General features: G+C 42.9%; 1 protein-coding gene across 1 annotated transcript in view; it reads right to left on the bottom strand.

Annotated features, from left to right (window-relative positions):
- The window catches only part of TRIR (telomerase RNA component interacting RNase), a 59548-nt gene that overhangs the window by 36568 nt on the left and 7520 nt on the right, over window positions 1-15460 (bottom strand). The window contains exon 2 of the mRNA XM_086950637.1: window positions 4272-4349. Coding sequence (XP_086806763.1) covers window positions 4272-4349 — 78 coding nt within the window. The remainder of the gene's footprint in view (window positions 1-4271; window positions 4350-15460) is intronic.

Genomic DNA, 15460 nt, shown 5'->3' with positions numbered 1-15460 from the left:
GAGCAAATTGGTCACATGAAACGTCCATGTATGCACAATGAGAGGAGGCAATGTAAGTGGGTGGAAGTCCCACCCTAGCAGCAGCAGCTATAGACTTTATTTGTTGGTTGAGGCAAGAGTACTTCTGCTCCAGCCGGTCATAATTCAGAAATGTCAGATGTGCAAACAGATTTTTTTGGGTAGTATTTTCAATAAGCCGACCAATTGGCTCATAAAAAGGGGCACTTTTGTTAACTATAAAATATTTTTTGCCCATGTTGCCTACTGTTATGTACAAGTTGGATATTCAGGGCTTGTGCCCCGAATTACATACATCTGCCTGGCTGTCTAATGACGTGCAGTTTTGGCACAAAACACATAAAACAGTCAATCAGCAGGAAAGCAAACTAGACAGATATGCACAGACACAAGCGTAGCATGAGAATGAAGCACCTGTTTCTTCACAGCCTTTATGAATCTGCACCAATGCAATTGCGGAAAATAAACTGCTAATCATATCAGAAACAAGTATACTTTCAAATGAGAGAGAACTAGAATGTGAATATTAAAAACAGAACGGAAAAAGAGGGAAAGAAAAAAATGAAAGCGAAAATCAAGGGGCAGGCAAATGAAAACAGCTCTTTTCAAGCACTCGTGCTTGTGCTGGCATCCTCGAGAGTGGCACACAAGCAAGTGGTTTTCAAATAGTACGCACGCCGCTGCTCGCTCCCGCAAGGTGGATGCCAACACAAGTGCTTGCAAAGTCAAGACTGATCGTTTAAGGCCCTCTCCTAGAGTAGCATATGCGGGCTGCATAGGAGATACCTAAAAATGGGTCTAAACAAGGCACTTTAGACCACATTTTGTTAATAAAAATAGCTATAAAGTAAATGATATGCAGGCAGTTCCTCAGTACTTAATGAAATATTTCAGTGCCTTGTGTAAAGCATCATAGTTAGGCCAGCAGTGACCTAGAATACATAGCTCCATAGCCAGTTGCTAGGAAGCACTCATATTTAAGCAATATTGCTGCATGATTAGCCTCCACTTCTAAAGGACACCAGTATCCTCAAAGATCCATTATGTAAAGCACTATTCCTAGGCCAGTGTCTAAATTGTCCCTTTAAGTAAATCATCATGCTCGAGCCATTGACCATAATGCCCCATCAGGTAAAGTGACAATGCACGACTAGCATCAGCAACCTCCAGGATCTAAAGCACCATCCTCAGGTCAGTATCTACAGTGCCAGCTGACATAACAGCTCTTATTCAAGGCACACCGCTTTTGAAATAGTCTTAATTCTGGTCATGCCAACTCGTGTCTCTCAAGTGATGTTACGATATAGACACTCTGGTCAGGGACCACGTCAATGCCACCACGCAACGCAGATGTAAATTTTCGCTTTATTTCCAACTGGTCCAAAAATTACTGGTTGGGTTGTAGTGAAAAAACGTTATACTTCCTTAGTTTATTAAACTGTCATCAGTTTTTCAAAACTAACTGTCATCTTTTCCGTTCAACATTCATCTGTTTAAATTGTTATTTTTTAAAAATAAACTTTATCATATTATATATATATATATATATATATATATATATATATATATATATATATATTAAATTCAAAAAGGTTGCCCCTGTGAAAGAATCCTCATGCAAATTTTCTTATTTCCTTTCTATAGGACTACATCAGCTGGTAAACTGCAGCGCGATTCCCACTTCTTTAAAAGTTCTTCTGCACAAACTCCAGACGCGTTTCAAGAACTCCTGTTATCTTTTCCAATGGTTGTGTGCTGACTGCTAGAGCAGATTTTACTTAACATCTAGGAAAAGGTGGATTATGCCCATTTTAAAATATATGAACTTGAGACAGTGCCGCCCAGCTTTTTTAGCCATACAAAAACTCTAGATGATATATTCTCAGTGGCCTCTGTCTCGGCATTTCTTAAGAGTATTTTTTATCTACGTAAGAGAATGATCATGTAAATTTTTTAGACATGAGCCTATGATTATTAGCGGGTTTCCTGTTTTTATGATATTAATTATGAAGATGTACTAATTTGATGTGATTTGATGTACTTTTATGGTTATTTATGAAAATATAACCGAATAAAGTCTTTGATTTGACTGGACTGCTAGAGTTCGTTCTTGCTCCTTTGCACTATATTGGTTCTAAGGTTCTGCCCTGTGGTCCAATAAAAAGGAAATATTGCGTGAGGATTCTTTCACAGGGGCAACCTTTTTGGGTGCAGTTCGTTTACAGGTATTTAAGTATTTTGCTGTGCATTACAAAAAAAAGTAAAGCAAGCCATGCTCCCTAAACAGTTAAAAGTGAACATAATACTTTGGGAGAAAAAAATATTCCCAGAAGTTGTTCCAGTGACGATAAGGAAGACTATTTTCAGGGTAAGAGACAAATTAGACAAAACAAGTGTTAAAAACAGACAAAACTTAAAACATACAGACAAAGAGCAGGTGGTGGCAAGCAATCATATGCAACATTAATGTCACTAATTACAAGAACAAATCTCCTGCACCAGGGCCGGACTGGCTGTAGCGGACACCGGGCGTTTCCCAGGGGGCCGTTTTTGTTACAAGGCCGTTTTTGCAGCATAGCTGCAACAGCAGCCCCTGTAACAAAAATCGGCCGAAACCAGCCTTGGCGAACAGCTCGGCCGCACCTCCAAATCCCTGGGTTTTTTGCCTGGAACCGTGAATTATTAGTACTGTGTTAACTATTAACACAGTACCACAGTATACCAATAAGCCGGAGGGTGGAAGTGCTAGTGGGGCCAATGTTCATATCAACCATCTAGTCCAGTAGGAATTAGCAGCACTTGAAACATCAAGTAAGGGTTCAGCCATAGTCCAAGGTGTAGTCACAATTCAAAGCTGTATGTAACCAAGAGTACTCCTAGACGACGTCTCATTCCAGTCCGAAGAGACAACCGCACCGGTGTGTTACAAAAAAAATACATCTTTCAGTCTATTTCCCTATAACCCAACAAGATTGTCATATCATTCCACTTTCCAGCTAGAAAGTCAAGTGAACGAGTTTGTGAACACCAATCCCCAAGTAAAAAAAAAAGCAGCTATTATCAGAAGACTTAGCCTGACATTTGACCTGTCTGTGAAGAGCAGCTAACGGGCGCGATAAATATAGATTTTAAAAGACATCTTTATTCTGCAGTTTGGACTTTCGTGACACCAAAAATCGGCTTGTGACCCAGTCTGTGTAACACTGGTATTGGTGCAGCAGACTGAGGTTCACACAGCTTCTGACTTTCAGCCTATAAAAGGTATCTGTACAAAGTTCACTCGTCCAGCTGTTCAAGAGAGGTCCAGTAGCCAGCATTCGATCAGCGGTGTATCCACATATACTTTTACCTATCTTTTCCGCTCAGTGCTCCGGAGGGGGGGGGGGGGGGGGGGCGTCTTTATGGAAGATATTAAGGGGCACTGGGGTGTATGAACTGCAGCAGGCGCAGCAAAGTCAGAAGAACTGCTCCAGCAAGATTTTTTCGGATAGGATAGCTTGGCAGTCAGGGCCGGACTGTTCCAGTTGGCGCAGGGTCAATACTGATTTACATATCGCTGGGTTCAAACTGAGGTGACATGGTGTGCAATTTAAAAATGGATTAGGATGTGGCCCTGAGTAGTTACCAATGTCTGAGAATAATTCAAGCATTCCATCCATCACTTTTTGTATACTTTAGTGTGTCGACCAATGAGGAACAGGAATGCCAGATGTGGGTCCCGTGCACACTCAATCACTGGAACCCATGTTGTACCCAGCTGAAGAGCCCATACTAGGGCAAAACCAGTACTGGGTTGCTTGTGTTTTGCTTCAAGGAGGGCCTGGTTCAGCAGTTCGGCCTGGGCTATATAAATTGGAGCAGGGTCAAGAAAGAGTAGCAAATAGCTAGGTCCTAACTGAGGTGATATGGGGTGTAAATTAAGGATGGATTGGGATGCATCCCTGGGTAATTACCAGTGGCTTAGATTAATCCAAGCATACCACCCATCACTTTTTTGTATACTTTAAGAAAGGACAGGCAGCTGTGGTATTACAAGGATGCTACCCTGGAATCCCCAAGGCCCAGTCAATGGTTGACTGTCAACTTATTCCACAATCAAGAAAACACTAATTCTACAACCGGAAATTGGAACATGCATGCAATAAACTGCCATCAACATCTTCGGCTAAGTATCTTTAATGTAAATTGCATTCTAATCTGTGTAACTAGAGAACTTTCAGTTATTTAAGAAAGGGAAACAAAAGGCTGCTTACCTCATCCTCGGTCTTTTGCTTCTTCGCAACTATTCCCGTCTTGAGGGCTAGCTTGGTGCCACCTCTCCGTTTGCCCACCTGGGTTAGGGGAATAGAAGACTGCAACCGTTATACGAGCCCTGGCAGCTGCAATGGCACTGTGGCCCACTATATAATGGAACAGGGATTACTTGCGTTAGAGTATACTGCACGTAGTTAGGCATTTACTATCACATTCATGGATACAATGCAGTACTAAGCATCGACTCTGTAGGGAATACACTCAGATCAAGGAGGGCAGACAGCAACAATTCAACCAGTTTAGCACCGCCAAACAATACTTAGTGGGGTTCGAGACACTGAATTTAAAGGAACTCTACCAACCCAAAACTGGTACCGGTTACCCCATTCCCAGCACCTTTAGAAGACACGTGGGTTCATATTTTAGTGCATCATTAACATGAATTCCACATGTATACATTGATATGATACTATTACTTTTGAAACAAATTCTCTATAATGTGTAGAAAAGAGTCTCCTACTATGTGTTAACTGGGTCACAAATTAAGGACATGTGCCACCTTTTCTAAAATGGAAGTCACCTCGGATAGTCACATTCTTTCCACCTACGCCCACTTCTATCGAACTCTGTGGTACCCATTAAAGCTGAGATGTACAAGGAAGTTCATAGCTCAAAGAGGTGATAGAACATTTGAAAAAGGTGCCAGAGAGAGATTCATTGGGCAAAGATTTACACAAGAACTGAATGAGTCAGTGCATGCCCATTACGAGGGACTAGTGCAGATTTTCTTTCATGAAAAACAGAAGAGTTGAGGCTCTAGAGAAAGATGGTGCTATTGGTTTAATTTCTATTTTTGTTATAGGTTTGCACCCTGACCTCTGTTCCCATATACAGCAAAGTGGGATGTGCTGGCAGACAGAGTATCAGTGAAATCTTGAAATTTACAGTACAGTAGTGATTAGTTTGATGCAAAGCAGAAAAGGTTCAACGAAAAGTTGATGGTTGCCCAGACGAAGTAGTTTGAAAGCAATGGTGACAGTCAGCTGATGGTCTCCGATTTGGCTTATGTGCCATCTAACGAGGCAGGAATGATTGACCTCAATGCAGGTTTAGAAAATGGGAAATAGAAAGAAGTAGATGTAGGTTTGTGGAAGAGGGTTTGTGAAAAATTATGTAATTAATGCAAATATTGACATATTTAGGAATAGCACTGCTAATCATTTCTGCTGCAAAATTGGGCATTGAAAGTGGGAATATCAAAAAAATACAAATCAAACCCAGAATGATTTTTTTTCTCTTACGCAGAAAAATGTGAATCAGACAGATATAATCAACGTCCCCAGCCCAACCAGCTCCTATGTTGAACATTCATGATCAGAAACAGATTTGAAAGAATGTGCCCATAACCCCAGTGCTGCAACAAAATATGAAAGACAAAAATACCATACAATCCAGGGTACCAATAGAATCCATTGGCTCTGAATGATAATTTTCCTCAGTTTTCACTAGAGAATGATTCCCAATAACTGTGCTCCGAGAGGGGAGGAGGACTGCTTACTTTGAGCAGTCCTGTAGGAGGGCCAGAGTGAATCACAAATTGAAGAAAGATGAAATCACTTGCCAGTCCGTTTCTTTCTTGATAGATACAGGGGTACTCATTCTACAGATTGTTTTGTGGAGGCTGCTAACTTATCCTCTCAGAAAGACTAGTCTTCGTTGTAGGCTTCATTAATATACAGATTGTTAATAGGGTCACAGCAGATGTCCCTGTTAAAATAGAGACAATTGGAAAATAGTCGAAATTTCATTTTGGGTGATTCAAGTCCTGTAAACTTGTTGTGCAGAGATTTGCTGTGAAAGTTTAACTGTATGATTTATTTTACACTGGATGATGTTGCAATTGAAACCCAAGATGAAGCTTCTGTGTTTGAAATTAAATCACAAGACTCAAGAGTCCAGTTCCCAGTCCTGACCAATGAGGATTTATCTCTGGATCGAAGAAATGCTGCCAAAGACGAAAAAAACTGTCACCAGTACGGCTGCTGTTCAGCATGGCTAAAAGTGAGTTGAGTAGTGTGGGGTAAACTGAGGTGTGGTAAAATGGGGTGGGCAGATTGAGGTGGGATAGGTTGGGGCAGAGTGTGCTAGACTGGGACAGGTTGGGGTAGATTGGGGTGGGGTACACTGTGGTGTGATAGATTGGGTAAGGCGTATTGAGGTGAAGAAGATTGAAACAAATTGGAATGGCATAGTCTGGGGCAAATTGGAGTGGGTAGACTGTCGTGGAGTAGATTGGAGTGTGTTAGAGTGTGGTAGATTGGAGAAGGTAGGTATGAATTGCAGTGGGCTAGGTATGAGTAGATTGAAGTGAGGTAGGCTGGAAAATTGGATGGGTAGATTTTGAGTGGGGTAGATAAGGCATAGATAGAGGTTGGGCAGATTGGGGTAGGAGATTTAAACTGGGTACATTGGGTAGGGTGGATTAGTTTGGGGTAAATTGGAGTGACAGACATTGTGTTAGATCACGGGTACTCATAGTACGGCCCGCGGACCATGAGACATCGTACCCGTGTTTTTAAAAAAAAATGTTTAAAGCGCGTCTGCAAACACTGCCGGTCGCAGAGACATTCTGCTGCTCTGTGGGGGCCGGGCGATTCATTCCAGGAGGCCAGAGTAGAGCTGCAGGGGCGCAAAGAAGAGGGGAAAGACAGCAAAGCCGCATTCACATGCAAATGGTCTTTTTAAAGACCTGTGAAGTGCTCGGGTGGGGCTGTGTGTCTGTGCGCGCTGGGGAGGCTGGCTGGGGAAGCTGTCTCAGCCCGGTGACAGACAGGTGTGCGAGGCGCCCCTTGAGCAGGGCGTCCAGTCTACATGTATAGCATTGTTGTAGGTATATTGGGGAGGAGGGGGGTCTTTTCTTTTAATAATGGGGCTCAACTCTTTCTTTGCCCAGGGGGTATACGGCTTTGAGGTTACAAAAGGATGCTAGCGCTTTAAAGCACCCCATCTTTTAGTCCAGCGCACTTTTTGACAAACTTGTTATTTTCAGGTGTGACACGCCAGTTGGTTGCATTGAAGTTCACGAAGACTGCAGTTCCCAGAATGCAACTGTTTGATGATTGAGAGCCCGTGCTCATCCTTGTGTTCATGATGTCACAGAGAGGTTATTCGTACACATGACTCAGCCCGGCTTAATAGTGAATGTCACACCGTTTATGCTCGCGCCAGGACCGTTGTTAGCTGGATGGATACTACCTTTGTTAGTGGAATATTGTATGGGTGTTCTTCTATGTGATGTTTTGTGCTCAGAACTCATTTTGATTATACTTTTCGCGTTTTACTATAGCTCTTGGATACCCCTCACAGGTTCTCGGATCACTTTATTGGTGCTCAAATAGTTTGCGTGTTTTACAGCCTATTGTATGTGAGAATTATTTTGAGTATTTATGAAGTATTTTGGTGTTGTGTGGGGTTCGGAGATGTACGCAATCAGGGGAGTGGGAGACGTTTTATTTCCCAGAGGTGGTGGGGGGCACAGACTGCCTTGGAGATAACCGTGCCAGGGTTCTGGTTTGATTCTAAGAACCAAAGCCGAGTTGTCAAACGATGTAAAGTAAGTCTTGTATCAAATCTCATGAAAAAATATGATACAAACTTAAAAATGGAGCGAGAAGTAAGGAGAGGGGGGGAGAGTGAAGGTCAGGGAAGGAGAGAGGGAGTGAGACAGAGGAATACAGGGAGGAAGAGAGGACGATAGAGGGATGGAGGGAGGCAGAGATTATATATATATATAATATATATATATATATATATTATACATATATATATATATATGGTCTGGTAGCTCAGTGGACGAAGGCGTCTGCTGCAGGGACCTGTGTTCAATATCATGGTCACAGTTTTATTTTCTTCTAGCCCCGCCCCCTTCCCCACTGACCCCGCCTCCACCGGTGCGGCCCTCTGACACAAACCACACAGTAAATTTGGCCCCTAAGAGAAAGTTTGTGAGTACCCATGTGTTAGACTGAAGTGGGGTAAATTGTTGTAGACCAAATTGGAATGAGGTACAGTGTTGTGGATTGGAGTGGGTTAGACTGAAGTAGTTGGAGTGAGCTAGGTTGGAGTAGATTTTAGTTGGGTAGACTGCAGAAGAAAGGAGGGGTAGACTGATGTATGTTGCAGTGGGTACTTTGTACTGGAGTAAAGTGGAGTTTGTAGATTAGAGTAGGATAGATAGGGTAGATTGGAGTGGGGTAGATTGGAGTGGGGCAGTTTGGAGTGGACTTAGTGGGGGAGATTGGAGTGGGGAAGTAGGAGGGTAGGCTGCAGTAGGGTAGATGGGGGAGATAGCAGAAGACTAGATTGGGGCAGACTAAAGTGTGATGGAGCAGTGTTGAATAGGATGTGCTGACGGGAAGTAGTAGCATGTAGAGGAAAGGAGAGAAGCAGTGCTGTTAAGATGGAGGAGCTATAGTGCGATGAAGACTGAGGGGCAGCAGGGCCATGAGTTTTTTTTTGTTTTAAATCAAAGCCGATTTTTTTTAAACTACTTTTTCGGCCCAGGACATATTTATCCAATGAGTCTGCAAATCTTATAATTCACATGCAAAATAATGTTTGGAGGTTAGCCTGAAAACATTGCTGTTCTACTAGGGATGTTGTCCGTTTTTCTCCTAATTTTGCTGGTCATTTGAGACTTTGGAATAAAATCTGAACTTGAATTTATCTGAATAACTCTTAAGACAGCCTTCATGGCATTACATGCATAACGCTTATTTTTAATTTGCAATAAAACCCTTCAGCTTTTATTTTAATCTGGAACACAGTTATTGAGTGGACCCATTAACTCAATATTATATTGCGGGTTTTCACGCTTTGAGGGGTGCCTAAACATGGAGACACAAAAGGTGACAGAATAAAATACACCTGAAGGTGCAAAGTCAGTCTGAATGACCAGCAGCATAAAATGGTGTACAGCACCCCCTCCCCTTTCATGCAAATTGACAAGGAGGAACTAGGTGTTTCTATTGGACGCTGCAAGTATTTCTTGTTGTCAATTTGGGTGGTTAGAGCTACTTCCTTGACTGACAGGGCAGTGTCTACAATCCAACAAAAAGGTGATTAATGTAGGCTTTTAAACTTACGGTTGACAGCACTTCAAACATTTTTTGCAACACACAAAATGGCCACAATATTCTAGTCCAAACATTGTTGCCCTTCACCTTAACTTTACCACTCCCCTGCTTATCTCACTCTTTCTCTAACTTCTCTTAACAATACATTTCTTGTCTTTTTTCTTCTACTTTACCTAAACCTCTAAACACGTTTTTCTTCTACACCACTGCCAAAGTAAGTTGTAGCAACATGTGATCGTGTCAGTTTAAATTGTATTTACAATGAAATTGTTAGCGCTTTGATCACATACTACTAAATACACAACCTAGAGTAGTCTCAGAAAACTGATTACTTTGTGCCTGGCTGCCTCACGCTGTTTACCCCGAAGAAGGGCTCGGATTGAGAAGAGCAATTAGATTTTTTCCCTTTTACACATGTGGCAATTTTGTACCACTTAATTTTTTTTTAGGTTTGGGTAGATTGTCACTTCTCAACAAGCGTATAGTTACAACACCTTCTTTTGCCGCTGCGTCTGCTCTCAACACTGGCTCCCACCCCATTTTTTAAAAAAAACTTTTATTTCAATTAATTTTTTTTTTTAAAGGTAGCCTTTTTCAGCCATTGGCTTTAAACGTTGCCAATCGTGTTGTGGCTTAGCACGGACAAGTATTTCACTCTCACTTGATGCTACTGGCTGTGGGTATCTGTACACCCCCAATGAAATGACTATATTGAACTGCACGATGGACTGCTTTACAACTATAGCACCTCCCTGTGCGTCTTCTCTTCCCTTCCTCCTCCTGAGTACTCCTGCCCAACCACTTGGTTCCTCCTACCCACTAACTAACCCCTTCCCTTGTAAGTGTTCCCCTTAAAAAGCACATCCTCTCTCAGTGGCTTCTAAGTAGTGCCACAAGTACCTGGTCTTTTTAGGTTTCGACCTGGCGAGGGCCCTTCCAGATCGAAAACTTTTGTTTTCAGTAGGGATGTTTGAACCGCCTCTGTTTCCAATTGGCTAGCTCCATAAATGGAGGCTAGCCATTGGGAGACAGAGGCTGTCAATCACGCTTTCTCGGGGAAAACGCGATTCGGGGGCGTTTCTCTGGCTTTTTTAAGCCCCGCCCCTTTGTCCCGGGCTGCGCTGTGATTGGCTGCCGGCCCGGGACACCCCCGTGACGTCATTCCCGGGCTGCGCTGTGATTGGCTGCCGGCCCGGGACACCCCCGTGACGTCAGCCAATTACAGCACGGCCCGGGACCTGGCTTGTTGTTTCTGTATTTCGTTTTGTTGATTACACGTTAGCGTTCTCTCTCCCTGAGGGCACACAATTGACCGTATCTAGGGAAACGGACTCCTTGTAACTCTGACATCACACTGCATTCCTTCATAATGGTTGCTACCGAGAGTTATCACGTAAAAGAGTATTACATATACAACCTACACCCTTGTTCTTAATAAAATTCACAGTCCATGAAAATTTTAACTTTAAATAAGATTTGTACAGATATTACAACACTATACTACTAACATTTAAAAAATACTTTTTACGTGACCTTTCTTAGATATTTAGTCCTATTAAGGAACGAAAGCGCAAGGCGTTGCATTTCCACGAGAAACCATCTTCAGCATAATTTCGAAAGGTTTCCACAAATTAGAACACACTTCTGTAGGCGGAAATGTTAAAATAAAAGCAAATTGATTCTCCCTCTCTTCTACTTAAAATATTAAAATTTTAGACTTTTTTTGCCCCATTCAAGTCGCAACTTTCTCAAAACATAACGGGTACATCTACATTTCTTACGTAAGATGCTCCCGTATCCAAAACATTTTATTCCTGAAGACTGCGCGTGGGCGGGGTCGTCTGCTGAGTGACGTTCAAACCACAGTCAGGCAATCCGTCCCTGGGGTAAACTACCCTATATGGTTCCAATTCAGAGACACTTATTTTGCCTGACCCTAACATGGACGTCACGCCGACATTTGACCACGCCTCTTCTCACGACCGCCTCCTCAGCCAGTGACAGGGGCCTGTATCGCGAGAAGAAGCGAGAGGCAGCTGGTAGCAGAGGAGCAACAGCAGAAAGTGAGGGGTCGGACAGGACCCTAAGAGCCGCCGCTGCCATGGCGGCTCTGCTCCCCGTGGACAAGAGAGCCACTGCCGCCCAGCTCAAAGCAGAGCTCACACGGGGCGATTCGGGCTCCGCTGCGCGGCGGCTTCGGGAGCTGCTGGACTCTCTGCTGGGCGGCCGCGGGACAGGAGGACGTGCTGGAGTGGTGCCGCTGCCTTGTAGCTGGCGGAGATAGTTTTGAGGTGTTCTGCCAGAGCGTGAGAGCCTACGACAGCGCTGCGCTCTGCGACCTGGTCTGGACCGCCAACTTTGTGGCGTACCGGTGCCGGACTTGCGGCATCTCTCCCTGCATGTCCCTGTGCGCGGAGTGCTTCCACCAGGGCGAGCATGCCGGACACGACTTCAACATGTTCCGCAGCCAGGCAGGAGGCGCCTGTGACTGCGGAGACAGCAACGTCATGCGGGAGAGTGGGTGAGTGTCTACAGTCTAGCATTGTGCAGAATAGCCTAGAGCCTGCTCACTTGCGGCCAACACGTCCTGCACACACACCTGCGCTACCACCTTCTGCCTTTATTTGGCAATCCTATAACCTTTAGTGACAGCCTCTACTGTTTGTCAGTCTCTCCTGGTTGTCAGTGACTGCTTACAATGCTACTACTGTTAGGGGTTGGAATCCATCAAGGTTCTAATTTTACCACCTTTCTTCAAATCTGTTTAGACCCCGGTCATGAGCTGAGCAGAATGTAATTCCCATATGGAATTCTGTTCTGTTCAACATGAGTGAGCCTTCGTTCACATACCTGCTTTGTCAATCACATCACACTATCTGTGCATTTGTGCACACACTGGAATCAAGGCAACCTGCTGACAGCTGGAATTAAGGACGCCACGGAAAGTAAGGAGTTAATTAAAATTATTTTACCCTGAGTGAGCCTTTTGCGTGAGTGTTTGACTGCTCGACTGCTCGTGAGTGTTTAACTGCTTTTGTGTGCGTTTATGTGTGTATAAGAAAGAGAAAGAATCTGGACACTTGTAGAGGGTATTTTGAGGGAAGTGTGTGGGTTTCTTTGTAGGTGCATGTGTGCTAGTGCTTCTGTGGGTGTGCGACATGCGAGAATTTGAGTATTGAGCCCAATGCAAATAAATAACAGGGTGGAATCAAGAAGCTGCACTAATTAAACAAGTATTGGCAAATCCATTAGGTGTGGCCTTCGCTAAGATGGTGCAGCCGTTCATTTAAAAGTATTGTAATCATATGGCCAAAAAGGATACATGCCTCCAGTATGTGGTAACCATAAGCTAGCAAGAATACATTTAAATACAAAAACGGGTTTACCTTTTGCACATCACTTAACAGTCACTGTGCTCTCTATCAGTCAGGTGACTTAGAATTGGTTTAGGTTCAATTTTCATATTTAATACACTGCACACAAAAGTATGATTTTTATTAGTGCAAAGAAAAGCTACTATTGACTCTTCAGTACTATAACCTAAAGCCCTATTTTAAGCAGCGCAACAACTGTATTTTTTTTTTATAAAAAGTGGAAAGAAAAAAAACATTGCCAGATTAAAGTATTGGCCCACCGCCTGACATTGAAGTGCACTTTTTAAGGCCAATTTGCCCATGTGATCAGAAAAAATGCTGTCTCTCAAAGTGCTAATAGACCACGGACTTTCATGAGCTGACCCTTTACCAATGCTCTATGTTGTGGTGAGTGGAAGCAGAATGTGAATGATTGTTGAACAGACCTGTGGATGGAGAGGGTTGAGTAATAGCCCCTCTACATAAGTATGTATTTTCATTTATACATGCAATTTGATTCCTTAAGGCTCATGAGATAGCTAAAGCTGTCTGACCAGGCCTAAATATGAAAAGGGGTTAGCTGGGGTTCATTTTCAGGAAGGAGCTAAAGAAGGACATATATGTGACATTTCTTGCTGCTGTTATTGTTTTCTTGAGTTAAGGTGATAGAGGATTGTGTGTGTGTGTGTGTGTGTGTGTGTGTGTGTGTGTGTGTGTGTGTGTGTGTGTGTGTGTGTGTGTGTGTGTGTGTGTGTGTGTGTGTGTGTGTGTGTGTGTGTGTGTGTGTGTGTGTGTGTGTGTGTGTGTGTGTGTGTGTGTGTGCGCGCGCGCGCTGGGGGAAAATAGGGCGCAAAGGTGGCAATGAATAGAATCTTGCATGGCTGCGTTAAAGGGGATCACAAGGCTATAAGGTAAGGATCTTGTGCTCTGTATAGTACACATCTCTAAGATGAGCAATGGATGTATTTGGTATTTTTTCCAAGACCTATCCAGCTAGCAGGGAGACTTACAGATTCTGTCAGTTGTATCCAATTCGTTCTTTTCTTAGGCTGTCGGTTCTGTGGACAACACACCCCTGTTGAATCATTAACCTGAAAAACAAGCATTTACAATGCAACAGTTTCGCCTTTGGAAAAGTTTGAGCTATTGGCATTGTAAATGACAAAATTTGTATTTATGTGTTGGTTTTGAAAACAGATAAATAAATGGCATTGTCCTTTACATTGCCAATAGCTCTAACTTTTCCAAAGGCGAAACAGTTGCATTGTAAATGCTTGTTTTTATTGTTGCTAGCAATGAAATGTCCATATTCATCTGTCCTCTTTTTGATTGCATGTCGAATGAAGGTCAGGAGGCTGGGGTCTATATTAAAATCCTTCTTTCTAGATTGGTACTAAAGGATCATAATGAAGACTCCCATGCCATCCAGCTTTCCTGCGCCAACAACGAAAACAGGACTGGATTGAGAGCTTAAGAACTTTCAATATAAACAACCTTTAGTTTCTTTGTCCAGATTTAATTAGCTTTTCCTTCATGTTTTAGCACAATAAACCCAAATCTAATGGCTTTTCCCAGGTTTATCAGTAGTTGAAAATCTCAATTTTTAGGGCTTCGATATAAAAGTTGTAAGCAATAGGGCATACATTTGTTGCACACTGTGCTTAGTTTGAGACACTGGGTCCAAGCAGGACTTATTAGGGACGGAGACACTTTTCCTCATCACACAGGAAGAGCAAGAGAGAGAACAGTACATAAGGAGGAGGAAAAGAAAGACAGAAAACCTGTTTTTAAGTATAGTGACTCTTTGATTTTACCAGATGAATATGATTGCAATTAAAAGAATGGCAAATAAGAATGAAATATATTTGAGATAAATACTCCAGCACATGAGATTAGTTTGATAAAAGCACACCATTCACTTAATTGTGGATTAATGGCCAAGTGAGGGTTCCAATTATTCTCGTGTTTTGACACGGATCTCTCCCCACACAATAGGCCTTACTGGATCAAACCCCTTTCAGTTTGTTAACATATCTATACTGGGCATTGTACCCCCTCACCATTGGCTTTTTGCCCAGACTCTTTAGGGCATTGGCATGAGATTGTCCATCGCATCCCGGCTTCTGCCAAAGGAATATTTCTCACCCTCTATGGTACTGGGAAGTACGGCTCCATGTCCAAATAATGCTTGCATTGAACTGCATGAGGAACTATTTCACAACTCGTCTACTCTTGTTGCAACCTGCTGCTCCTTAATTTCCAGTTTCTCATTCTATTTCTTCCACCTGGATGCCATCCGTAATACTAATAGCCATTAGGACTTCTACACCCATCTCCATTAAGAGGATTTACATTGAACTATATGAAGGATTCTTTAAAAATATGCATGTCTGCCCGCTCTTACAGGCTCCCTTTTTAACCTTCCTCTGCCCGTCTCGTGATATCTTTCTCATACATGCCACCTCCTTTGGTCCTTCATCCTGCGCCTTTATCTTCCCTGCGTGCTCCTTGATTTACACACCCACCATGTCTGCTCTTTCCACCCTTTTCCCTGTGTGCTCATTGCTTACTCCTGCCCATTCCTTCCAGTAGGTTCTCATTAGTTTCAATGGGGCAGTTTCTTTTTCCGTTTTCTAGAAATGAAAGGCTGATTGTATTAAAAGGTTCCCTTGCCTTCAAAATCTTCTGCAATTTTCCTAG

This window comes from Lissotriton vulgaris, unplaced genomic scaffold (assembly GCF_964263255.1).
Source record: "Lissotriton vulgaris unplaced genomic scaffold, aLisVul1.2 SCAFFOLD_562, whole genome shotgun sequence".
Taxonomy (NCBI): domain Eukaryota; kingdom Metazoa; phylum Chordata; class Amphibia; order Caudata; family Salamandridae; genus Lissotriton; species Lissotriton vulgaris.
This window is presented reverse-complemented; position numbering and strand designations above follow the sequence as displayed.